The sequence below is a fragment of the Megascapheus bottae genome, chromosome 6 (genome assembly GCF_031878675.1).
Source record: "Megascapheus bottae isolate mThoBot1 chromosome 6, mThoBot2.hap1, whole genome shotgun sequence".
NCBI classification, from domain to species: domain Eukaryota; kingdom Metazoa; phylum Chordata; class Mammalia; order Rodentia; family Geomyidae; genus Megascapheus; species Megascapheus bottae.
The window spans coordinates 73,571,009-73,596,943 of record NC_143514.1 but is presented as its reverse complement, the minus strand read 5'-3'; the positions used below and the strand labels follow the sequence as shown (position 1 = coordinate 73,596,943).

Here is a 25,935-nt window from a genome sequence, read left to right as displayed (position 1 = left end):
GGTTCAATTCCTCTGTAACACGTACATAGAAAAAGCCGGAACTGGGGCTGTGGTTCAAGTGGTATAGCCTTGAGAAAGCCCAAGGATAGAGCTGAGGCCCTGAGTCCAAGCCCCAGACTGGCAAAGCAAAAAAAAAAAAAACCTAACAAAAAAAACAACAGGAACCCTAGAGAATCTTCTAGGTAACTCAAAAACTCATAAAAAAACAAAAAAAAAAGAGCAGGAAACATGTTCACATTTATTGAGAATCCCTTGATTGATAATATACTAAACATTTTACATTTAATTACCATATTCCCATATCTAACAGGTGAAAAAATAAAAACTCAGAGAAATAAAAGTGTTTGTGCTCTGGTCACATGGACTTCTAAGCAAAAGAATCATAGGAGAGCCACGTAAGCACATTGATGCACTGATGACTGACTCAACCTAGTAAATATTGCTGTAATCTATGAATCCTCCCATTTAGCTACCTTAAGCCTAAGAATAAGAACAGAACACAGAGGGGATTGTGATTTGCATTTCTATCCAAAGCACAGAGAGGAACTCACCCAGGATCCAATGTTGGGAAACTCATTGGTATTGATAGCATTCCAAGATTCACATACAGCCTGCACTGATGATGGCAAATTCTGAACCAGGGTTGGACCTGAAGGATACAGTATGAATGAGGGATTATCAGAAGAGATTTAAAAAGCCAAACCCAGATGCAGAAAGAAACATCACAGCCTGGTCATCAAAAGAAAATTACTAAAATAGCTTAGATACGTATGTCTTTAGCAGTCCAAGAACCAGCTAACAATCACTGCAGGAAGTTTCCACTTCCCATCACATTCACTTCGTAATCTGGGAAGTAAAGACAACTGAACAAGAGTGGGGATTGTTCTCAGCAAGTCAGGCCACAACCATCACGGAGCACATGCATCCCATCCCTTGACAAGGTAGCTCTTGGTCTCTTCTATCCTAAAGACAAATCTTGAGGGCAAGGATCATTAATGCACATTGAAAAGAATATTTAGTGAAGTAGTGTTAAGTGAAACTGAATAATATTAAAAGTTAGAATTTAAGGGAGACACAAATGGCCACAAATTTTGAAGAGTAATTTCTACACCGAGCTCCAATCCTACTCTGAAGTCCTCTGATTGTCCACTCTACTTTGCTACCACATCATTCCTAACCCAGCAAAGAGATTCTAAGGCTGTAGTATTGTCTTCATAACTGCTACAAATAAAAATAAAACTGCTACAAATATAAAGGCAAAATAGCCTTATGCTTTGGAACCAATGGATCTGTTTGGATCCTAACTTCGTCATTTGTAAGATGTAGAATTTGGATCAAATACTCTCTAAGCCTCAGCTTCCAAATGAATGAAACGAGGCAATACTTCATATGGTTGAGTATCAGTAAGACAAACCTAAATAAATGTCTGACACAAAGGAAGGCCCCCAAAAATGATCAGCATCAGTAGATAAGTAGCAAGAGAAGTATCACAAAGCTATGCATGCACTCACCCAGAGTGTTTGCCTTGCACCTGCTGGAGCCAATAGCTAAGACAGCAGCAAAGCCCTGCAGTTTCTCCTTGGAAGGTTTTTCAGTGGCTCCCTCTTCATTAAAGTTCTGTAGCAAATAGGCTCTAAGGGGAAAAGACAAATGGGAGAAGTTATAGGAATCTAATCCCTCTATAGTCAGGAAAGACTAGCCCCACAGAAGCTGGCAATCCTGTATCTCAGTTGTCTTTTCTTTTCTTTTTTTTTTTTTTTTTTGCCAGTCCTGGGCTTGAGCTCAGGGCCTGAGCATTGTCCTTGGACTTTCTCAAGGCTAGAGCTCTACCACTTGAGCCTCAGCACTACTTTCAGCTTTTTTCTATGTATGTGGTACCGAGGAATCGAAGCCGGGTCTTCGTGCATGCTAGACAAGCACTCTATCACTAGGCCAAACTCCTGGCCCCTGCACCTCAGTTTTCTAGCTTATAGTTCTATTAAATAGAATTGACAATGGCAGCCCCTTCATGAGAATTCCAATATGTAACTGTTTCCCAACAAATATTCCATTCTCAGCAACACTTGCAAAACATGATTCTAAGACAAATACATTTAGGGAAACAGTGACTAGTCTATCCTCCTTCCCCCTCCTTGGAAGACTAGGAAGGGGAAAGAATCAAAGGCTCTATGACAGAGGATGTAGCTCGCTGGTAGAGTGCTTGCCCTAGCATGCACAAGGCCCTGTGTGTCATCCCAGCACCACCAAAGGAAAAAAAATTGTTTTAAATAAAGCCTTGAGTAGTTGTACATTTTGAGAAAGAATAATCTAAGGTTAGTGAAAATTTCTCAAACTCATTTGTTCATGAATAACAGCAGCTGAGCCTAATAGGCCAGATTAGTCTAGAAACTCCAAATTTTATTGGAAATGAAATATTTGTGACCGCGAGTTTGGCCTAGTGGTAGAGTGCTTACCCTAGCATGCACAAAGAGCCGGGTTCAATTCCTCCGTACCACATACACAGAAAAAGCTGGAAGTGGTACTGTGGCTCAAGTGATAGAGCCTAGCCTTGAGAAAGCCCAACGACAGTGCTCAGGCCCTGAGTTCAAGCCCCAGGACTGGCAAAAAGAAAAAAAGAAAATGCAATTTGCAATGGTCCCTAAACAAATAGCAAAATTTCAAAATAATCTCTAGCTAATAGGTTCTTTTTAATCTCCATGCCATGAGATTTTAAGACCATTTACGGTGCTTAAATCTCAAGTCAGTAAAAGGAAAGACAGTGTTTAGAAAAATTACAATCTCTATTCCTAACAATAAAATTCTAGAAAAAATATAAGACTATAAAAATTAAATTTCCTCATAAGCTAAGTGAAAATTTCCTCATTAGGAACCATCTCATATTAGAGAAGAAAACACACCAAGGTGGAGAGGGACCTAAGTGGTAAGAAGGAAAGAAGTTAATCACTACAGCCCTTGGTCACGTGCTCAGAATGAGTACCACTTATACATTGCACAAGGCAAAGCATCACACCTAGTGAACGATGCATAGGTGTCAATGAGTTGGAGTGTGGCTGGAAGGAGATTCTTGGTGATCTCAGATGACTTATGAGGATCGGTCTCTGCAGCCATCTTGGAAAAGTGCTCATCCAAAGAGACCTGGACCTTGGAGATGGCAGCATCGAGGGTATAGATGGACTGCAGACTAGGAAGTTCATGGAGCTGCAAGATGGTGCTACAGTCGATGCTACAGAATGATGAGATCTTTAAAAAAAAAAAAAAATACACAGGATGTCAATTAGTTGTAACAAAAGGCTGTTATAGAAACCAAATTCCATCATTACAATCCCAATACTAGCATACCTGTCGAGCAAAGTATTCCTCAACAATTTCAACATCATATTTCACTGAGCTACACTTGGTGGCCGCCAGTTCTATGAGAGAGCCGGCATGTTCAACCTTCATTCCTTGTTTGATAAGGTGATCCTATTTAGTGAGCAAAAGAAAAAGTTCAGAAAATATAAAAAGTCCAAAACTTTCATTAAAAGGCCCCATAAGCAGCAGCAGGTTGACTACATATACAAATGATATCAGGTTTAGTTTGCTACCTTTATCCAATTGACGTAGGAGCTGATGCGGAGGCGGGATGACCACCGTAGTGTGTGTAAGATGTCACATTCACTCATATCCGGTGAGTTCATGGCCAGCTGATTCATGTAAGTCTTTGAAGGTGGCAAAATTCCTAGGATCCTCCACAGTATCAAGAAGTAATACTGAAGAGCGCAGGCCTCCTGGAGGAAACACATGGAGTAGTCAGTCATTGAAGGCAGAAAACACAGCACTGCCTCAAGATTTCCCCAACAGTAAGACCTGCTCCAAATACAACTTTTAAAGCAGAACTGCAGCTAGGTAATGGTGGCTCACAAGTATAATCCTACTCAGGAGGCTGAGATCTGAGGATGGTGGTTCAAAACCAGCCCCCGCAGAAAAGTCCCCATGAGACTCTTATTAACCACTCAAAAGTGGAGTGGCGCAGTGGCTCAAGTGGTAGAGTGCTTACCTAGAGAACACAGGAGGCTCAGGGACAGTGTCCTGGCCCTGAGTTCAAGGCCTACAACCAACCATAAATTAATATATAAATAGCGAACAAGTAAGCAAGCAAGCAGAATTGTATAGATTCCCTATTTTGATTAAGATTTAGACTTCAAGTCTGTTCTCCAGATATTTCTAAAGCATATACCTGATAATAATAAATACAAACCACCATGCCTTATATTCAGCATAGCTCACACACCAAAAAGGATGTTCTAAGATAACTTCTGATATTTTTACCAATAGACCAAAACAGACCAAGGCATTCTGCTTGACAGGCCAACAATCAGCTAACCCTGTGTGGCATGGAATTATGTTAGCGCTTCTAGAAGTACAGACACATTCAGAGAAACATAGAAAGACACAGCACTTCAGCAGCCTGTGTCTGTCAAAACTCACATTTTTCCAGTGCTAACTAAAAGATGAAAAAAATAAGGTATGGTTCAAGTAGTAGAGCACTTGTAAGTACAAAGCTTTGAGTTCAAACTCCAGTTCCACAAGAAAGAAAGAAAGAAAGAAAGAAAGAAAGAAAGAAAGAAAGAAAGAAAGAGGGAGGGAGGGAAAGAAAAGATCAAAGTATCTCTACAATGAACATACTATGTTTCTGTTTTGTTGCTGTGCTAATATTAGAGCCTTTCTAGATCAAACTGGCACTCTATCACTACACAGGCTACACCTCCCAGCCTCGGTTTTCTGCTGGTTAATTGGACATGGAGTCTCATGGACTTTTTTTTTAATTAAAGAATTTATTAACATTGATTTTTACATCATATTTCAAATGATGTATTTAAAAAACAAGTATTCAAGAAGGGAATCTCTATATAATCACTGGCACTTAAGATTTTAGAATATAATTAAATTAGGCTGAGGGCTTGTATGTCATAGATACATATTAATCTATGTAATAAAACATTATGTCTATAGAGTCATAGATTTTTTTATGTCTATGTAGTTGTGTTTAATACTTCCAATTCTATGCCCATAGCATTGGGTACGAAAATATTGAGTCCTCGCTCTTGCACTGTTTGGACTTTTTCTGCCCAAACTATGATGGTCAGATCTCAGTTTCCTGAGTAGCTAGGATTGAGATGTAAGCCACTGGTGTCTAGCTGACACACAGTAATTCTGATACAGAGAAATACTGAGTTTCCAGTCATAATTATAAAGATTATTTAATAAACTATTTCAAGTAGAAACAATCAGTAAACAATCAGAGCCTAAATTCTTCCGTAGTCTTCTTTGGAAGAAATGATAACTTATGATAACTTACCTAACAGTGCCCAAACCCTCCTACAGCCTCCATGGTCTTACCAAGGCTGTCACGTTCTTATTTTCCTTCCTCCTGACTGTATCAAGCTGGGATCCAGCTGCAAGCAGGGCTGTCAGGGCAGCATAAAGCTCATCATACTTGACAAGCTTGGAGAAAAGAACACCATATGCCTGATACCAAGAGAGAAAGAGAATCACTGTACATGTTTTACTTCTACCCCTATACTATCATTCCATCTGATAGCTGACAAAATATCCCGTCAAAGGTTCCTTATTTATTTTTGAAGTAACTTCCAACACTAGAGCCTCACTCTATGAACTACATGAACTACTGTGCACACATAACTACAAGGCTTTATGGTAGGAGAATAAGACAACCATTTCTGTCCACTAAAATATTTGCACAGGACATGGAAACAAAGACAATTCAGAAATGTCAGATGTGACAACCTAAAGAGCAGCAAATAAATCTAAAAATAACATTGCCCTTTTGGTAGAAGTTCAAATCCTAACAATAATCAAATTGCCTCAACAGATTAAGTACTTGATTAGTGGTATATACCTATAATATCAGTGCTCAAAAGATCAAGGGAGAGGGCCGGGAGTTTGGCCTAGTGGTAGAGTGCTTGCCTAGCATGCATGAAGACCCGGGTTCGAGTCCTCGGTACCACATACATAGAAAAAAGCCAGAAGTGGTGCTGAGGCTCAAGTGGTAGAGCTCTAGCCTTGAGAAAATCCAAGGACAGTGCTCAGGCCCTGAGCTCAAGCCCAGGACTGGCAAAAAAAAAAAAAAAAAGATCAAGGGAGAAAGGTCACCTGTTTCCAGACCAGCCTAGACTTATAATGAGATGCTATCTCCAACAGAAATTAAGTCTTTCCGTTAGCCCAGACACGCTAACTTGGTGGAAACCAGGTAACTTACATGTATAGGGGATTTTAAGATTCTTGGTCCTACTACAGTGGTATACACCTGTAGTCTTAGCTGATATAGAAGGACCACTTCAGGGAAGGAAGGAGGGAAGGACAGAAAAGAAAATTCCTGTTACCACGGAATCAAGACGGTTTAAATCATCCTCCGATGCTTCTGGGGAAAGGACGGAATAGAATCTGGGTTGAGGGACGGCATCTAAAAAATAATGTGTGTGTTAAATAATGGTTTCACTCATAAGTTGAACAAGCATAAAATGTAAAAATAAAGAGAATACTTCAGAGCAAGGTTGCTCAGCTTTGGAACTGCTGAAATTTGAGGCCAGCTAATTCTTTGGTATGAGAGGCTGCCCTAGGTGAATTAAGTTTAACAGCAAGGCTGGCTTCTAGCATGTAACTGTAGTAAATCTCCAAAATCTATAACAACCAAAAATGTGTCTAAGACATTAACAAATGTTTCTGAGAGTGAGGCAAAATCATTCCAGTAAAAACCACTGCTCTACAAGTTAACTAAGATGCTCTACAACAAATGTAGTCAACAAAACTATACCATTAGACTAACTATACTAAATTTACATATTTAATAGCAAATACCTAAAAATAAACTCATACTAAGGCTACATAAAAATCAACATCTGATAATCCAATAACCCTTGAGATGAGCCAAAAACACAATATCAAAATAACTGCTATGTTGTTCAAAAACAAATGGACTCTTTACAAAACTTATGTGACTTATGTAACTGCAACCCCTCTGTTTATAATAAAAACTTAAATAATAATAATAATAATAATAGACAACTTCTACATAAGAGAAACACTGAAGAGAATACCATATTGTTGGCAAGTATTATTATCAAGCCACAAAGGGAAATCTAGTTTGTGGGATAGATACACATCCCTGAGGGCAAATGAGGAAAATCATTTGAGAGTGACAGCAATCTATACCCTATAGATATCCTAATTCCTGCATCTCTGAGTTTTAAAACACAAATGTGGGATATGTGGAAGTCAACTTCTAAAACTATTGGGATGTGTAGGACAGATGCTGAAGTAAATATGGCCAAATTATTTGGGAATCTCCAAACTTCAAAGTGAACTCTACCAACAAGACTCAGTAAGTCAGGCTTTTATTAACCTGATGAGAAATGCTTGGACCAGTTTTCCTCTACTTCCTTGAATCCATGATACAGAGGGGCAGCTGCTCGGCGGCTGCTACTGTCCTGGGATCCATTTGCCCATCCGAAAGGAGGACTCAGAAGGTTATGCTGCACCTTTGAAAATACAAACACTTGAATTAAGGACACATCAGTCACCATTCTGCTCTCACACCCAGTATTATACATCAGTACATGAAAGCATAGGACATTCATAAAACAAAATGCAATTTTCAAGATTTTTTTTGTGACTTTGTTTGGAAATCAGTTTTTGATGAGACATAAAAGGAATAAACACAGAACGTAACAGTTCTTAATTGACCTTCCAATCCTCATTTTGGATCCTTATAAAGGACTTTACCAAAATACAGAATTTACCACTTGACCATCCTTCAACCACTGACAAACACCCATTAAGGCCAATGCTCAAGGCACTACTAGATCATACAAAGCAGAGCACTCCAAAAGAATTACCTGTGAATGGAGCTTATCCCCCAATTCTAACACATATGCTCAAGGAATCTACACTGGGATTTTTTATTCCTCCCCAAACCAACAACTACACATACAGGTAGCCAAGAATTCTGGGTGTGAAGACCAAAGCTCTCAATAATAGTGAGGCAAAGAGAATGTGAGGGTCTATACCTGCTCAAACAGATAAACAGGTGCTTTTGAATACTGATGAAGCAGATAATCAAAAATCAAAAGAAGGCGTGCCAGGATAAGAGGCACGGAACGCATCTGTGCTTCCATGTTGACGCTCAGCTCCTGGATGTTCTGGACGAAGAGGGTCAAAATAGCCTGCCGCCCTTTTTCAGAAAAGTTGTGGAAAATGAGGAGTAGCAGCTGCAGGTGTTCCACATTCAGATCTTCTGTCTCACTGGGCACTAGCCCTTGTAGGGCATTCTGCTTCATTGTAGATAGAAACCTAGCACAAAGAGGGACAGGTGTGGTGGAAAATAGCAGAAGTCTACAAGGTTACAACATGCAATATGGGAAGGGTTGAACATCTTCTACCTAGTTAAAGACAAAATACAAAGTAATTTCCATCTACCAAAAAAAAAAAAAAAAAAGCCAATTCTGGGCTCAGATGTACCTCAGTGGCAAATAGCTTGCCTAGCAAGTACAACTTCCTGGGTTCAGACCCCAGTACCAAAAAAAGCCCCCGCCTTCCCCCGCCCCCCCCCCACCCTGCAAAAAAAAGCCAGTTCTCTCAACTATGACCACAGCAGTATCTGTCAGTACCCACCTACCAGATTCCCCAAAGGAGGTAGCACTGTTGCTCTGTACTCAGTACGCAAACACAGCCACGTCAATTTGCTAGGCACTTGTGGCTCATGCCTACTCAGGGAGCTGAGATCTGAGGATCAAAACCAGCAAAGGGGGGCTGGGAATGTGGCTTAGCCCTGGGTTCAAGTCCTCAGTATTAAATAAACAAAAAAGGGCCTAGGCACTGTCCAAGTTCTCTTGCTCAAGGCTAGCACTCTACCATTTGAGCCACAGCACCATTTCTAGTTTTTTCTGTTTGTGTACTGAGGAATCAAACCTAAGGCTTCATGCATGCTAAGCAAGCCTTCTACCACTAGGCCACATTCCCAGCCTGTGACTCTTACTTCCAATTAACCACCAAAAATTTGGAAGTGGCACTGTGACTCCAGAGTGGTAGCCTCCTTTCACCACCAATGTCCAGACAAGTTCAAGCCCCAAGACTGGCACAAAAAAAAAATAGTCAATTATTTTCCCTATAAATTGAGAAACTAGAATCCTGAAGAAGGAACTTAGTATCTACCTAAGCTATACTCTCAGTCCCAGATTCTCTAAGTTAATTCAAGTTCTAACAGCTAGAATTATGGCATGATATTAGTTAATACTTATACACATGGAATTTTACTCATCAAAAAGAATACTGTGTCATTTGCAGGGAAATGGATGGACCTATGTCAGGTGAAGTAAGGCTCAGAGACACAAACAGTGCATGTTTTCTCTTATATGTGGAAGTTAGATCTAAAATACAAACATAAATGGTAATAAATGTAGAGTTACATGCATATACACACAAATTGACTACAGGATGGTATATATAAGGAAAGTGGATAATGGTGTATGTAACAAAACATGTAACAGAATGAATACCAAGAAGTTGGAACACATTCAACAAAATGAGAGACGGCATACAAATAAAGGAAGGAAGGTGAGCAAATGCAGTTATTACATTCAACATACATTATATAAAATGTGAACTACATGCTGGCTACGGTGGCTCACACCTGTAATCCTAGCTAATCAGGAAGCTGAGATGAGGATCATGGTTCAAAGCCAGCCCAGGCACTAAAAAGTCTGTGAGACTCTTATCTCCAATTAATCACCAAAAAACTGGAAGTGGCACTGTGGCTCCAGGGGTAAGGAGGTAGCCTTGAGCTGAGGAGCTCAGGGACAACACCCAGGCCCAGAGTTCAGAGTTCAAATCCCAGGAGACCAACCAAAAGAGAGAGAAGAAAAAAAAAAACTGAACTACATAACTGGAGGGTAGGGATGGGATGAGAAAAACATGGGGAGAACAATGGAAGAGGTGACATGATATTGATCAAAATGCATTGAACTCATTCCTAACATCAGAAATTGAAACCATGAAACCCTTTCTACAACCATTTACAAAAAATAAACATTTTTTTAAATAGTAAATCAGGCTTGAAAGTAATATAAATTATAATTTTCAAGAACTCATCATAAAAGCTTTCATAAAAAAAAAGGAATGAGCACAGCCAGCTGTTTCCACTGCCTTTGGCTATCAAGAGATTTGTGTTTTAATAAGGGCAACCTTCCCTCACAGCTCCCCACCACTTAGACCTCCTAGCCTTGTTGCAACATTCTATCAGAAAACACAATGGGCCTCTGGCATTTGAGGAGGTTTACAATTTCTCAAATCCAACATTAGAGCTATTTGATCCTAAAGTGAGGACTAGAAAACCAAAGCCTTTTAGAAAACAAACTGCTTTGAAGACTCCTAACCATGTAAACAAAAATGGCAAATACAGGTCCATCTAAGGAGGATTTAGACAACTAATCTGAACTTCCCCCAAGGAAAGAAGTTCTTTAAAATTTATCCAAAAGAGAAAGAAAGTAACTCTCAGTGGTTTCATGTTGAAAGCAGGGCTGGCTTTCCTGCTGGAGCTTTTTCAAAAACCAGGTCACGATGAAATTGGTTATGATCAGGATTCTGACTCTATTTAATAATCATGAGCAAAGCTTCATTGCCTGACAGCCTATAATACTAGAACTATGCTGAAGCCAGCTCTGGGGGACAAAAAAAAAGACTCCATTTTAGCTGGGCACTGGTGACTCATGCCTATAACCCTAGCTATTCAAGAGATCTGAGTATCACAGCTCAAAGCCAGCCAGGGCATGTAAGCCTGTGAAATTCTTATCTGCAATTTACCACCTGAAAACCAGAAGTGGCACTATGGCTCAAGTGGTAGAGTGCTAGCCTTGAGCTGAAGAGCTCAAGGAGGGGCCGGGAGTTTGGCCTAGTGATAGAGTGCTTGCCTAGCATGCATGAAGACCCGGGTTCAATTCCTCAGTACCACATACATAGAAAAAAGCCAGAAGTGGTACTGAGGCTCAAATGGTAGAGCTCTAGCCTTGAGAAAGTCCAAGGACAGTGCTCAGGTCCTCCTGAGCCCAAGCCCAAGACTGGCAAAAAAAAAAAAAATGAAGAGCTCAAGGATCATGTCCAGGACCAGAGTTCAAACCCCATGACAGACCAAAAGAAAAAAGGACTCCATCTTCAATCAAACAACAAAAAGCAAGAAAGAGATGTAGCTCAAGTACCAGAGCATACACCATGAACAAGCTGAGCACACTAAATTCAAACCCCCTGTACCACACAGGCAAAAAATAACTAAATATCCCACAGCTACAGGAAAATTCTGTGTTCAGGGCAAGTTGTTATATTTCTTTCTAGAGAAAGAATCTTCCCATCACTTCTCCCTCCCCTTCCTACCCTAAACACATCACTGTAGAAATATCTCAAAGCCCCAGATTAACTACAAAAAGTCAACAAATAAAAAGCGCTCAGGGACAGCACCCAGGCCAAGTTCAAGCACCATAACCCACAAAAAAAAATAAAAAAGGGTAAACATCTCCTCCCTTGGATTATCTTACCTGTCCCAAACTTTAAGGCATTCGGGGACATCAGGGTCACCTTGTGTACCAGCTTTATGTTGCCAGATGAGCAGGAGGCGTGAAAGCACAGAGAGGCCTTGCGGGTGAATGTAAAGGGGCCAAGGGCCCTCAGAAAAGGGAGCAACTCCCAGCTGCTGCAGCAGTGTGTTCTGAGTGAAAGGGACAAGACAAAAGGTTATTCATGCTCTCCAATGCTTGTTGTTCAATAAAGGACACAGTGAAGAAAGAAGGACTCAGACATTCAGACCGAAGTGATTCTGAGAAAAATCATTTAGTTCAGCAAATAAGAAAACACAAGTGAAAAATCATTCATCTAACCCTAATAACAATATCTGGAAATGACTTATTCTGAAATGAGCCTGATAAGGGAGAAATGATGGGAGGTACCAACATCATGATCATTTTCAAAACAGAGCATGAAATATAAGAGCTGAGGTTTTTCTTTCACAATGAGTTACATAAAACCAGCAATGCCCAACAGAGGGAGATCCAGTAACTCTAACAGTATAATTATAGAAATTTGGCTTGAAAGATGCCAAGGAATACACAACTAATGCAGGCTGTTTTCTGCTTCCAGCTATGGAAGACACTCCAAAAGAGCTTCACTTTCAGCTCAGTTATCTCTGCTGTCACTATCTTCTCCAATACTAACAGACAGAAGACACTCACAGGTACATGTGTATACAACTAGTCAATGGAAAACTACACTAATGACTGGTTTTTCAGAAAACAAACCATATTACCTTGGAAAGGAGGATATATTTCTACATATGCCAAATTAAATTCTTACAAAACATCTTTGATAACCCTAATCCTTAGAAGTATTATTTTAAATGTCACCAATCTCAAGAACAGTTTCCACACACCACACATATCCACACACTGTGCAGAGGACTTTCACACTGAATGCAGTTTACAGGAGCTGAGTATTCCATTCTCCATGTCACTGGGGAGGTAGATGAAAGAGTGGGTAGAGGCCAAGTGCACTGGCTCACACCTGTAATCCTAGCTATTCAGGAGGCTGAGATCTGAGAATCAAGGTTCGAAGTCAGCCTGGGCACAAAAGGACCTGAGACTCTTATCTCCAATTAATCTATAGAAAAGAGGAACTGGGGATTGGCTCAAGGGTAGGTCCATACCCTTGAAGCTGAAAGCTCAGGGACAATGCCCAGGCCCAGGGGAAGGGTGGTAGCCTTGAGCTGAAGAAATCAGGGACAGCGCCCAGGCCCAGGGTTCAAGCCCTGCAACTGACACACACACACACAAAAAAAAAGTTGGATGGAACGAACACTAAATGGTAAACCATAAACAAGTCCTCAACTCCCAATTCCAAAGTAACAATTTCTTTTAAAAAGTAAACCTACTTGGGGCTGGGAGTTTGGCCTAGTGGTTGAGTGCTTGCCTAGCATGCACGAAGACCCAGGTTCGATTCCTCGGTACCACATACATAGAAAAAAGCTGAAAGTGGTGCTGAGGCTCAAGTGGTAGAACTCTAGCCTTGAGAAAGTCCAAGGACAGTGCTCAGGCCCTGAGCTCAAGCCCAGGACTGGCAAAAAAAAAGTAAACCTACTTGAACTACATCAAAAAGATTTAACTGTGTGTGTGTGTGTGTGTGTGTGTGTGTGTGTGTGTGTGTGTGTGTGTGTGTGTGTGCACGCACGCGCGCGCATACATAGGAATCTGTAATAATGGGGAAAATGTACCAAGGACATCCCAATATCAAGTGCTGCAAACCAGCACTGCAGCTCTCTTGCAGCTTCTCTTGCACTTGTGATGTTAAGTACATGCTCCATCATAGCCATTCAATATAAATCCTACTTGCCAACATGTTCAAAGACTATCAATAAGCCTATGTTAATTTCTTCTCTAACAGTGAGCCAGGTCACTGTTCTCCAGAGATAATTTGAAGATACAATTTGTTGTCTTTTACAGACTAGAATACATTTTATTAAGTTCCTTTGGTGGACACCAATGTTACGTCTAGCTATAGAGATCAGGCAATTGAGTAAGGATGCTTTGTATGTTACTCAAAAGAAACAGCACCCACTGGGCACCTGAGGTTCATGCCTGTAACTTTGCTACTCAGGAGGCTGAGATCTGAAGATCACGGTTCAAAGCTGGCTCAGGCATGAGACTCTTATCTCCAATTAACCACCAGAAAACTGGAAGTGGTGCTGTGGCTCAAGTAGAGCACTAGTCTTGAGCTGAAGAACTCAGACACAATACCCAAGCCCAAAGTTAAAGCCTACCACTAACAAAAAAAAAAAAACCCACCCAAGTAGGAGAGACAGTAACAGATTAAATAAACTATTCTCTGAAAACCTTCAGTCATAGCAAAAAAAGTTTAAGTGAAAAACTTAAAAGTCTCCTGAAGGAATGAGAAGGGAAGCTTAAGGACTGTTCTACCAGGTAGGACAATTATGCTGCATGTCCATACAAGTTTCAACTACAGTTGTTTTTGCAATGCCAAAAGTACAATAACATTACAGGAGGCCTAAAAACTCCACTCAAAAGAACAGTATTCTTCTTCTTCTTTGGACAAGTTTATGCAAGAAAAACTTAAGTTGTGAGCTTCAAAACTCTTAATAACTTGCATTCAGATAGGAGTGGTCAATATGGTATGACAATTGGCCCACTAGTCAAAGGAGACATAGTGTGAATTTGCTCACTGAACTATTCTCTTCCCTTGCTTAAGTAGGTCACTAACATTTCTTTTTTTTTTTTTTTTGCCAGTCCTGGGCTTGAGCTCAGGGCCTGAGCACTGTCCTTGGATTTTCTCAAGGCTAGAGCTCTACCACTTGAGCCTCAGCACCACTTCCGGCTTTTTTTCTATGTATGTGGTACCAAGGAATCAAGCCTGGGTCTTCATGCATGCTAGGCAAGCACTTTAACCACTAGGCCAAACTCCCGGCCGTCACTAACATTTCTTAATTCCTCTCCTGCCAAGATAAAATTTTGTATTTTAGAGTAGATAAGACTCATACCTATAATCCTAGCTACTCTGGAGGCTGAGACTTGGGGATCAAGGTTCAAAGCCAGCCGGGGCACAAAAGAACCTGAGACTCTTATCGCCAATTAACCTCTAGAAAAGGGGAAAGTGAGGCCTGGCTCAAGGGTAGGGTGGTAGCCTTGAGCTGAAGAGCTTAGGGACAGCACCCAGGCCAAGTTCAAGCCCCATGACCCATAAAAAAAAAAAGTGTAGATAAGGCTTGTGTGGTGGCTCACACCTGTAATCCTAGCTACTAAGGAAGCTGAGACTTGAGGATCCAGGTTCAAAGCCAACGTAGGCACTAAAGACCATGAGACTCCTATCTCCAATTAACCACCAGAAAACTGGAAGTGGTGCTGTGGCTCAAGGTGTAGGCGGTAGTCTTGAGCTGAAGAGCTCAGGGACAGTGCCCAGGCCCAGAATTCCAGTCCCACAACTGGCCCCCTCCCCCCCCCAAAAAAAAGTGTGTCCATCATTTTACTAGCGTATTTTGTTTGGCATTGTGGAGTTTTTGTTCTGCGTTATATTCCCTTTCTTTAAGCTTACTAACTTGAGGACAAAGGCCAGCACCTTTTGCATGAAATAACCGAAACTAAGGCACAGGGACACAGCAGAACAATTTCTTTTGTTATTTCCTGTGAGGTATTTAGGACAAGTGCAACCTATGAGTTTGAGGAGCTCCTTGACTAGGGGGGGCACATTACACACAAACCTGGAGGTTTGGGGACTGAAGGTCAGAGGTCACCAGAGAGTGGTTGAAGTGATAGAGAGCAGCAGCAAACTCTTCATCCGATGAACCTTAACACAGACCAGAAATCAGTTATTCCAGTAACCATAGGATGGAAGCATCACACCCTGCCAATAACCAAACTCTATGGAAAACTACAGCAGGCTCAGAGCCATCTACTGACCCTTGAGTCCATCTTTGTCCACCTCCTTGATGATACTGGCCAGGGTGGCCATATGGTGTTCGGAAAGAGACACGCTCAGATAGTTTCGGATGAAATTGTTCCGAGAGTTAAGCATGGAAGAGGTAATGAAGTTCAAAATGTTGGAAGCCAGACCTAGGAACTAAAAAGAATACAAAATAGCTTCTATCAAAGTCATAGATCCAAACTCTTACAAATTCTAAATACAAACAAAAAATAAGCTGTAGGTCTCATTAAAAAAAAAAAAACAACAAAAGGAATTAGAGAAACACATTTAAAGCTTAGTACAGTAGGACTAATAATGAGAATCTACCAGTTACACAAAATTGTATACCAGGTACAAGAAGGTATGAGCCTTATCTACTCTAAAATTGTCAAATGGAGCAGAGTTCAGAAAATTCTGTGCTTCAGAAGGCACCAAATGTCCAAGTAACTGACTCGTTTTTCTTTTTCTCCTACGGACCTTTGTACTTTGTTCCAGACACCTATATTAATGAATACTACACACATATAGGATTCTTAGTCCTTTAATTCTCTATTGTATAAATGTACTGTTTTATTATATAAATGCTTTATTCCATAACCTTTTCATTTTTTGTATGTGCTGGCATCAAGGCTTGAACTCAGGGCCTTCAGCTCTTGTACATTTTTTTTTGTTCAAGGATCGTGCTCTACCACTTGAGCCACAGCTGTACTTCTAGCTCTTTACTGTTTAACTACAGCTAAGAGTCTCATGGAGTTTTCTGCCCGGGCTGGTATTAAACCAGTCCTCAGGACTTTGCTTTCTGAGTAGCTAGGATTATAAGCATATGCTATCAGTAACTAGCTTCCAAAGCCCTAACTAGTCTAAGCTATATGAAGGCAAGAACTTGTACCTGACTCACTTACTGATTAATTATCAAAACAAAATTTAATTATCAGTAAAAGCAATCCAAACCAAATTAATAAGCATCTTCTATGATGTATCAAGCCTATGCTAAAGAGTTGAAATATACTCTTTTCACCTATCCTTTAGAGGCAAGTACAATACCTTTGATACTAGGAGTCAAAAAAGACTTGAAGAAGCTCAGATACTTCCCCAAAGCCGTTAGGTATTCAAACCACTTATATCTAATTCTAAACCCTGTGTTGGTAACCATCAATCACAGAAACAAGACCAGCAGTATTAAAAACTATTTGATTAAACAGTAATAAGCCTAAGTCCTAAACAAATGTCTTTAAACATTATCCAACCTAAAAAAAAAAAAAAAAAAAAAAACTGTCAGTTTTTTTTGAGAAGATCAAGTGATTTTCTCCTGTCACAACCATTCTACTCAATTCCTCTCCCACTACATCTCAGAAGCCCACTCTTACCAACTCAGGATCTTTTCGACTAGCCAAAATGTTGCCCTTGTCACCAGGGGCCTGCTTACTGGGGCTTTTAACCCGAGGAGAGCTCTCCAGCGGAGGGGGCGGAGGTGGAGGTGGAGGCGCCACTTTCTCTTTACTGGGAGAGATGGTCTCCTCGAACCATTGCCCCAAAATAGGCTCACTGTCATCATCTAAACACAGAGAGAGGGGGAAATGACAAAGTTAGTAACTTAAAAAATTCTTCTGATGTACTGACTTTCTTAAAGTGCTTACCTAGGCTGGGAATATGACTTAGTGGCTAGAGTGCTTGCCTAGCATGCATGAAACCCTGGGTTTGATTCCTCAGTATCACATAAACAGAAAAAGCCAGAAGTAGTGTTATAGCTCAAGTGATAGAACACTAGCCTTGAGCAAAAGAAATTCAGGGACAGTGCCCATGCCCCGAGTTCAAGCCCCAGAACTGGCAAAATATAAAAATAAAAATAAATAAATGTACCTACCTAAGTCAAAATGAACAAGGATATCGAAATGGTGGTAATGGGCATCAATGTGTCAAAATGTATCCAAACGTATACAGAAAATGAATGTATTTTATTACACATCAGTTATACTTTAATACAACTTATTTGGTAAAATGGGAGAGAAATGAGACAATTTTTCTTAATTTTACTGACTACAACAAACTTCAAGAGCAATGTGTACTTATTTATCAACTGTCACCCCCAAGATGACAAGAGTCACCCTTCTCTCAATATTTCACACACTTGCCTATGAAGAGGGATCAGAGAGATGTTTACCTTCTTCACTCTCTCCTAACTAGGGCAAGAGGAAGTGCCGTTCAAACAGCAGTTTTCACTTTCCCTCCAAAGCACCCTGAACCCCAAAGATACAGAGCTACCATAACAGCCACACCAAACACTTTCCACAGGACCTTTGGAATTGCACTAAGAAAGCTGAGAGCAAAGGTTCCAACATAGGGCAACATGAGAAGATCTGTAAACTGAGGTATATTTCCATTTAGCTGAAAGGAATGAAAAGCAACATGGGCTTGACTAAATGTAGTATCATCGTTCAGTCTTTTCTGCTCAATTTGCTTTGAAATAATTTACCTTCCTTAAGGGCACATAAAATTGAGGTGCAGGCAAAACAAAATGGTACTAAAGAAAATAAAGAAGCTCTGGCACTATGGCTCTGGCCTAACCTTGGCTGCTGTCCTCCTCGGTGCTGCTGAAGTCATCCTCATAGTAAGTGTTCGAGTCGGTGGAAGCACTGGCATCGCTGCTCATGGAGCCCTTCCTCTGCCTCTGGAGGACACATGCCTAGGAAACAAGGTCATGGTAATGGGCAATTACAAAACCAGAGCCACATACCTGTAATCCTCGCTACTCAGGAGGCTGAGATCTGAGGATTGAAGTTCAAAGCCATCCTAGACTCTTATCTCTAATTATAAGCACCAGAAAACTGGAAGTGGCACTGTGGCTCTAAGTGGCAGAGCACTAGCCTTGAGCTAAAGAGCTTAGGGACAGTGCCCAGGTAGAGTTCAAGCCCCCCCTCCCCAAAACAAAGAGCCAACCTGCTTAATAAATCTGGCAACTACATGACAAGCCTTCTCCCTAGCTCATTCTTTTCTCTAGGTAAGCTCTCTACCATTTGAGGCCTAAACCAAGCCCTATTCTCATGTCTATAATGCTGACTACTTATGGGGGTAAGTTCTGGAGGTTCACAGTTCAAAACCAGCCTAAACAGAGTCAAGACATTCTATCCAAAATAATCAGGAAAAAGCAGGACTGGAGGCATGGCTCAAGCAAGCAAAACAAGTTCAAATTCCAGGACTACCAAAATAAAATTTAAAAATTCTCCTTAACAAGCAAATGACCAAGGGACTGAGAGAAAAGGATTACTTAAGTGAAGGAATTCAAGGCCAGCTTATACAAAACAACAGAGACCTTATCTTATTTTTTTTTTTGCCAGTCCTGGGCCTTGAACTCAGGGCCTGAGCACTGTCCTTGTACTTTCTCAAGGCTAGAACTCTACCACTTGAGCCACAGCAACACTTCTGGCTTTTTTCTATTTATGTGATACTGAGAAATCGAACCCAGATCTTCATGCATACTAGGCAAGCACTCTATCACTAGGCCAGACTCCTGGCCAGAGAGACTTTATCTCAGAATGATATGGAGAGTCAGAGACAGATAAGAGAAAAACCACAGAAATGATTGATAAGGTGGATAGATAAGGTAGATTAGATAATGGGGAGGGGAAGGAAGGAAGGAAGATCTTCTTACTCTTCAAAAACATTACCACAATTTTGCACTTAGAAAGGTCATGGAACATAGTCAATCTCACTCATTTTGAGATCTGTGCAAGTTCTTCCAAATGATCAGTGGCTTATGTCCCACCTACCTTTCTGTATGAAGTTGAGAGTAATGTCAGCAGTAAGTTCATCAGTGGGACAGAGTCAATGAGCCGTTGAATCCTCTGTATGGAGGTGCTCTGGGCCATAATGCTCAGGACTGCAGGGGGACCATCAGTCTCCCAACCCTGAAAGTAACAATAACAAAAGAGAATTAACTCTGACTAAGCCAGAAGCAACCCCGCTAGGTTGCTGTTGGGTCAAACTGGTCCCTGGAAGTGCCCCCATTCCCAGGAAGTACACCAGATTCCACAAGAACAACTCCTCACCTTGTGCAGAGCCTCCACCTGCAGGTCTTGAAACAGAGATGTCAGCAGCTTGATGGCATGGTTTGCTAATATGACTGAGAGCACTCCAAAGCCCTGATGCCTGCACAAAGAAAATAATTAACAATAAATGACAATCTCAGAAACGCTGTTCAATTAACAATGAATGTTAACCTCGGAAACATTATTGTCCAGCCATTCTGAGGATTTGGCCCCTTCAAGAACCTAAAGACCTTTCCCCAGGAGGAAAGTAACTACACATACACACAAAATCACCAGATCATTTCAGAAGTTCGATCTTCCTGAAGCCTATCTGACTATAAAATGACCTTCAGGCTTCAGAGCAAGAACTTCGTTATCAGAAGGGACTATTCCACAGCAATACAAAGCTACTGTCATGTGAAGGTGTTAAGCTTTAAGTGGTAATTGGACTGGGAGCTTGGCCTACTTACTGGTAGAGTGTTTGCCTAGCATGCATTAAGCTCTGAGTTCGATTCCAGTACCACATACACAGAAGAAGCCGAAAGTGGTGCTGCGGCTCAAGTAGTAGAGCACTAGCCTAGAGAAAGCCCTAGGACAGTGTTCAGACCTTGAGTTCAAGCCCCAGGACTGGTAAAAAAATTGAGAGAAAGGAAAGAGAGAAGGAAGGAAGGAAGGAAGGAAGGAAGGAAGGAAGGAAGGAAGGAAGGAAGGAAGGAAGGAAGGAAGGAAAGAAGGTAGGTCAGTCAAAATTACCAACTCCAAGCTGGGAGTGTGGCTTAGTGGTAGAATGCTTGCCTGGCATGCATGAAGCCCTGAGTTCAATTACTCAGTACCATATAAACAGAAAAGGTAGCAAGTGGTAGAGCACTAGCCTCAAGCAAAATAAGCTCAGGACCAGTAGCTCAAGCCCCAGGATTGGCAATTAATTAATAATTATCAACTCCTATAAAATAACTGAGAATAGGGGCCGGGAGTTTGGCCTAGTGGTAGAGTGCTTGCCTAGCATGCACAAAGACCCGGGTTCGATTCCTTGGTACCACATACATAGAAAAAAGCCAGAAGTGATGCTGAGGCTCAAGTGGTAGACTTCTAGCCTTGAAAAAGGCCAAGAATAGTGCTCAGGCCCTGAGCTCAAGCCCAGGACTGGCAAAAATAAAACCTGAGAATAAACTCAACATCTTTTTTAGTATTCAAATTACATTTGTAAAAATTTCTTTTTGTCCAAAATGTACACAAGATAAAAGGTTAATACATCTAACATATAGCAGGCAGGTAAATCAATATAAAAAGAAAAGACAGAGCTGGGAGTTGGGCTTGCCTAGCATGTATGAAGACCCAGGTTTGAGTCCTTGGCACCACATACATAGACAAAAGCCGGAAGTGGTGCTGTGGCTCAAGTGACAGAGCACTAGCCTTGAGCAAAAAGTGTCCAAGGACAATGCCCAGGCCCTAAATTCAAGCCCCAGGATTGGCGGGGGGGGGGGGGGGGAGACAAACACCAGAGAGAAAAATAAAAGATGGGCATGGCGGTGTGGGCCTGCCATCCTACTTATGCCAGAAACCATAGTAGGCAGAGAGTAGTCAAGCCAACCTGGACATAAACTCAAGGTCCTATGTGAGAAATAAAAGCAAAAAGGGGTGGGAGTATGGCTTAAGTGACAAAGTACCTGCCTAACAAAGCCCCGAGTTCAAATCTCAAAAAAAAAATCCACACAAACGATCAATAAATTAAGAGAAATAACAATATTAACATAAAAAATATTAGTAAGAACAATCTATTTTTTCTCCTCACATTAGTAAGCTTAAAGACTAATTATACTCAGTGCCGTAGAAAACATAAGTAAATGTGCACATGTACACACAGCTGGCAGGAAAATCGGTATAACTTCTCTGGAGAGTACTTTGACAAAACCCTTCCAAGTTTTAAATATTGTACCCTTTGTCTTTATAACTGCACTTATAACACTTGCCTCCTAGAAGGAAGTTAAATAAATTTCCAGAAGTTTACATTTTAGGTTTATGAAAAAGCATAACTTCAGCCTGCGCGATGGCTCACGCCTGTAATCCTAGCTATACTCAGGAGGCTGAAATCTGAGGATCCACATACAAAGCCAGCCCAGGCACAAAAGGACCTGAGACTCTCATCTCCAATTAATCTCTAAAAAAAATGGAAAGTGGAGCTGGGCTCAAGGATAGGATGGCAACCTTGAGCTGAAGCGCTCAGGGACAGCGCCCAGGTCCTGAGTTCAAGCCCCATGACCCATCAAAAAAAAAAAAAGCATAACTTGGTGTCAGGCACCAGTGGCTCACGCCTATAATCCTAGCTACTCTGAACTGAGCTTATCTGTTCAGACTAATCCAAGAGACTCTTATCTCCTCCACTTGACCAGAAATAGCTAGAAGTGGAAGCGTGGCTTAAGTGGTAGAGGTCCAGCCTTGAGGAGAACATGACTTGTCAGACAAGATTCTGCTCCAAACTCTAGCTACTCAGGAGAGGATGCAAATCAGGAAGATCATAGTGCAAGTTAGTGAAACCTGCCTCAATCAATAAACTGAGCATAGTGATGGCAGCTGTGCTCACAGCCACACTGAAGGTCACTGGAGGATCACCATCATCATCTGCGCTTAGCCCCAGACAAAACTTCACGACCCAACCAAGAAGAACTGAAACTAAAGCAAACAAAGATCTGGGAACATGGCTCAAGATCCTGGGTTCAATTCCCAGCATGGACTTGAAGAAGGAAGGAAGGAAGGAAGGAAGGAAGGAAGGAAGGAAGGAAGGAAGGCAGGCAGGCTGGCTGGCATAAACTTAGTAATTAGCTGACTACAGAGTATGTCAGCCATCAGAAAAAATTCTATGGACTCTACAATACTATCACTAAAAAGATGTCTATGGCATTTTAAACACAGCCTCTCAAATCTAGATTGGCCTTTTTGGTTCATGGCTGGCACTCTACCACTTAAGACACAGTTCTACTTCTGCCTTTTGCTTTTCAGTTTTAAGTTTTCTGCCTGAAGTTGATCCTGCCTAAATCTGAAGTTCTGCAAGAATCTTGATCCTCAGATCTCCATCTCCTGATTAGCTAAGATTACAGGCATGAGCCACAGTGCTCAACTATTGTGATCTCATTTTTATAAATTTAAATATTTTATATTTATGTAGAATGTTTATTATTTGAGTGTAGAATTTGGTAATAATTTTCCTTTTAAGGAATGACTGTCTCTATGGCTAGCAACATACTATGTTTCTTTTAAAATCCAAGTAAACAATAGTCATTTCATAAGTGTAACAAATAACTTAAGACTTATCGTTTGGTATTTCCAGTTAGAAGGCCAAGTAAAGACAGCCCCTCATAAAATCACAATCTGATGTGAGCTCTGGAATATTCTTCCCTCCCTATTTACCCAGTATCAAAGCCTCTTTCAGATTCAGCTCAGGAAGTTGCCTTGCTATCTCCAGCCATGTCAAATACCCTCATGCAGTCCTTCTAGATACAACTTTACACGTCTGCATACGTATCTACTCCTTATCACCACAACATTCCAATGAATGTTTTGTTGATGTCCTTGCCTCCATATTTGCAAATCCAGCTGTGAACCCACCACCGTCAGCTCAACTCACCATGACCAAGGACAAATCATGTCTTTCCCTCCTTCCTATCTCAATTCACTTCTAAACTAGTGATGCTTGCTAGCTCCATAAATTATATAACCCAGTTACTTAAGTCAAAACACTTTGATGATACCATTTTAACTTCAACAGCTGTCAGCAAATACAATCAGCTGCACCTCCCAAATGTACAACTAGACCACTTTTCTGTGCCTGTACCACCACTACCCTATTCCATGACATCTGCTACTCTCATTTGGCATGACTTACTAGTTTCCTGCCTGCACCCTCCTTCCTGTCTATACCTCTGAAGTCTTATCACCACACAGAAACTGGGATTACAGATTTCCAACAGATTGTGTTACCTGTCTCCTGTGGGAAAAGACCTGTTAACATTTGGTTCTGCATCATCTGGCTGCTGATTACCTAATTTTCTACTACCTTCCTTGCTCAATTTTTCCATTCTAGCCATACTAATATCAATGATCCTCGGGAATACCAATCACACTTCCTGCTCAAACCTGAACACCTCTACCCTCAATACTGCATGGTTCACCCTATCATTTTCCATATAGTCTCCAAATCTCATCTTCAGAGGCATTTCCAGATCATCCTGTCTCAAGTAACAGTCTCTGCTACCCAATAGCCCCTTGCTCTGTTCTTCACAACACTAAGATAATCTACAATGTACTTTTGTTGGTATATTTGTTCACTGTTTCTCCTGTTAGAAAGCTAAATCCAGGGCAGGAAATTTGGCCTAGTGGTAGAGTGCTTGCCTAGCATGCATGAATGAAGACCTAGGTTGAAGTCCTTGGTACCACATACCAAGTAGTAGAGCACTAACCTTGAGAAAGCCCAAGGACAGTGCTCAGGATCTGAGTACAAGCCCTAGGACAGGCCAAAAAAAAAAAAAAAAAAAAAAAAAGAAAGTTAAATCCAGAGGCAAGGAGGTTGGTCTGTTTAGTGTTATAGCATTGTTGCATACAATAGTACATGGAAAGGACTAAAAATAAATTTTAAAATTCCAGCAATGCCTGTGCTTACAGAACAAAACCTTGAGCACCAAATGAATGATATCTCCACCCTCCAAAAATACAATAAGGGGGCCGGGGGTTTGGCCTAGTGGTAGAGTGCCTGCCTAGCATGCACAAAGACCCGGGTTCAATTCCTCGGCACCACATACATAGGAAAAAGCTGGAAGTGGTGCTAAGGCTCAAGTGGTAGAGCTCTAGCCTTGAGAAATCCCAAGGACAGAGCTCAGTCCCTGAGCTCAAGCCCAGGACTGGCAAAAAAAAAAAAAAAATACAATAAGGAGTCCTGCCCAGACTTTATTAATATTTCAGGAAAAAAATCCAAGATGATCTGACACTATCCTCACTTCAGGATAAGCATAAGTACTAGACTCCATGCCAAGTAGCCTACGTTGAATAAAAGCATTTTTCTGAGATAAATGACAAAATCCAACAACAACAAAAACCATGAATACATTTACAGGTATTCTCATGAGAAATAAGCATTAGGATAAGAGGAAACCAGTGACATCCAAAATCTCACAGCTATGGGGAACTAGGAGACCAGGATCATAACCTCCACTGCCAGGAAATTCAAACTAGATGAATAGGTGAGTTTTTATACAGATGTGGAGAGGAGGTTGATGGGACAGAACACATGCTTTGCACACCCAAAGATCTCAGTTCAATTCCCAATACTGAAACAAAACCAAACCCAGATATGGGTTATGATCACTATGATACAACAAGGAAACACAACCCAGCACAATACTTACCCTTTTCCAGGCCCCAACTTGGGAGAGCCCACTCCCTCTTTTGTACGAGAAAGGATGTCTCTGACTCGGAGAGCAGCTAGTGGGTCTTTCTCTTTCCCCTTATCAGCCAAGGCAGTAGGACTGAGGTTCAGTATGAGGAAAAGGCTGTTCAGCAAACACCAGGCACCCAACAATTGGAAGTTCTGGTAGTGCTATTATAAAAGGCACAAAATGAAATGTGATAGAGACATCCTAGCTTAGAGATTATATACAAAATAGGAACACAGCAGAGACAAGCTTACCTCACCACCTGCCCTGCGGGAACCACTGATGGCTTGTCCGATCATGTCATAGATTTCAAGCTGCCAATATCAAAAAGACACCAAATTCTGAGCAAACACACATATTTCATGATCAAAGCTAAAGCCTACTCAAATTAATTTGAAGAATTAAATATCTTCAGGTAACTTTCAAAGATAAAATTCCACCACTTTCAGGCCAGGAGTTTGGATTAATAGTAGAGTGCTTGCCTCGCATGCACAAAGACCCAGGTTCAAGTCCTTGGTACCACATACATAGAAAAGCCAGAAGTAGTGCTGTGGCTCGAGTGTTACAACATTAGCCTTGAGGAAGTGCCCCCCTCAAAAAAAAAATTCCACCACTTCTTATCCTCAGCTACACCTGATTCCCACTTTTTCTTCAAATTTCATCTTCTTATAGTTCTCTGCCCCCAATTTCAAGTACAACACCCAGCTCTTCATCAGATGGCTTTTGATCACAACTCGTCTTCCCTCTCTCCTTTTTTTTTTTTCTTTGTAGTCCTGGGGCTTGAACTCAGGGCCTGAGCACTGTCCTTGAGCCTTCTTAAGGCTATCGCTCTATCACTTCAGTCACAGAACCACTTCCGGCTTTTTCTGTATATGTGGTGCCAAGGAATTACAACCCAGGGCTTTGTGCTACTAGACAAGCAATCTACCACTAGGCACACTCCCAGCTACATCTGATTCTTTCTACACTTATCCCATCTA

General features: G+C 41.1%; 1 protein-coding gene across 4 annotated transcripts in view; it reads right to left on the bottom strand.

The window, feature by feature from the left end:
• Positions 1-25,935, bottom strand: part of Ubr4 (ubiquitin protein ligase E3 component n-recognin 4) — a 129,448-nt gene that overhangs the window by 88,951 nt on the left and 14,562 nt on the right. For all 4 annotated transcript variants that reach the window (XM_090335707.1, XM_090335709.1, XM_090335708.1 and 1 more), the window contains exons 10-27: positions 25,210-25,269; positions 24,929-25,119; positions 19,554-19,653; positions 19,275-19,412; positions 18,073-18,190; positions 16,875-17,062; positions 15,504-15,663; positions 15,305-15,390; positions 11,583-11,752; positions 8,067-8,349; positions 7,403-7,538; positions 6,384-6,463; positions 5,380-5,508; positions 3,585-3,767; positions 3,340-3,462; positions 3,011-3,240; positions 1,512-1,633; positions 552-649 (exon numbers count right to left, since the gene is read on the bottom strand). In XM_090335707.1, coding sequence (XP_090191833.1) covers positions 552-649; positions 1,512-1,633; positions 3,011-3,240; positions 3,340-3,462; positions 3,585-3,767; positions 5,380-5,508; positions 6,384-6,463; positions 7,403-7,538; positions 8,067-8,349; positions 11,583-11,752; positions 15,305-15,390; positions 15,504-15,663; positions 16,875-17,062; positions 18,073-18,190; positions 19,275-19,412; positions 19,554-19,653; positions 24,929-25,119; positions 25,210-25,269 — 2,595 coding nt within the window. The remainder of the gene's footprint in view (positions 1-551; positions 650-1,511; positions 1,634-3,010; positions 3,241-3,339; positions 3,463-3,584; positions 3,768-5,379; positions 5,509-6,383; positions 6,464-7,402; positions 7,539-8,066; positions 8,350-11,582; positions 11,753-15,304; positions 15,391-15,503; positions 15,664-16,874; positions 17,063-18,072; positions 18,191-19,274; positions 19,413-19,553; positions 19,654-24,928; positions 25,120-25,209; positions 25,270-25,935) is intronic.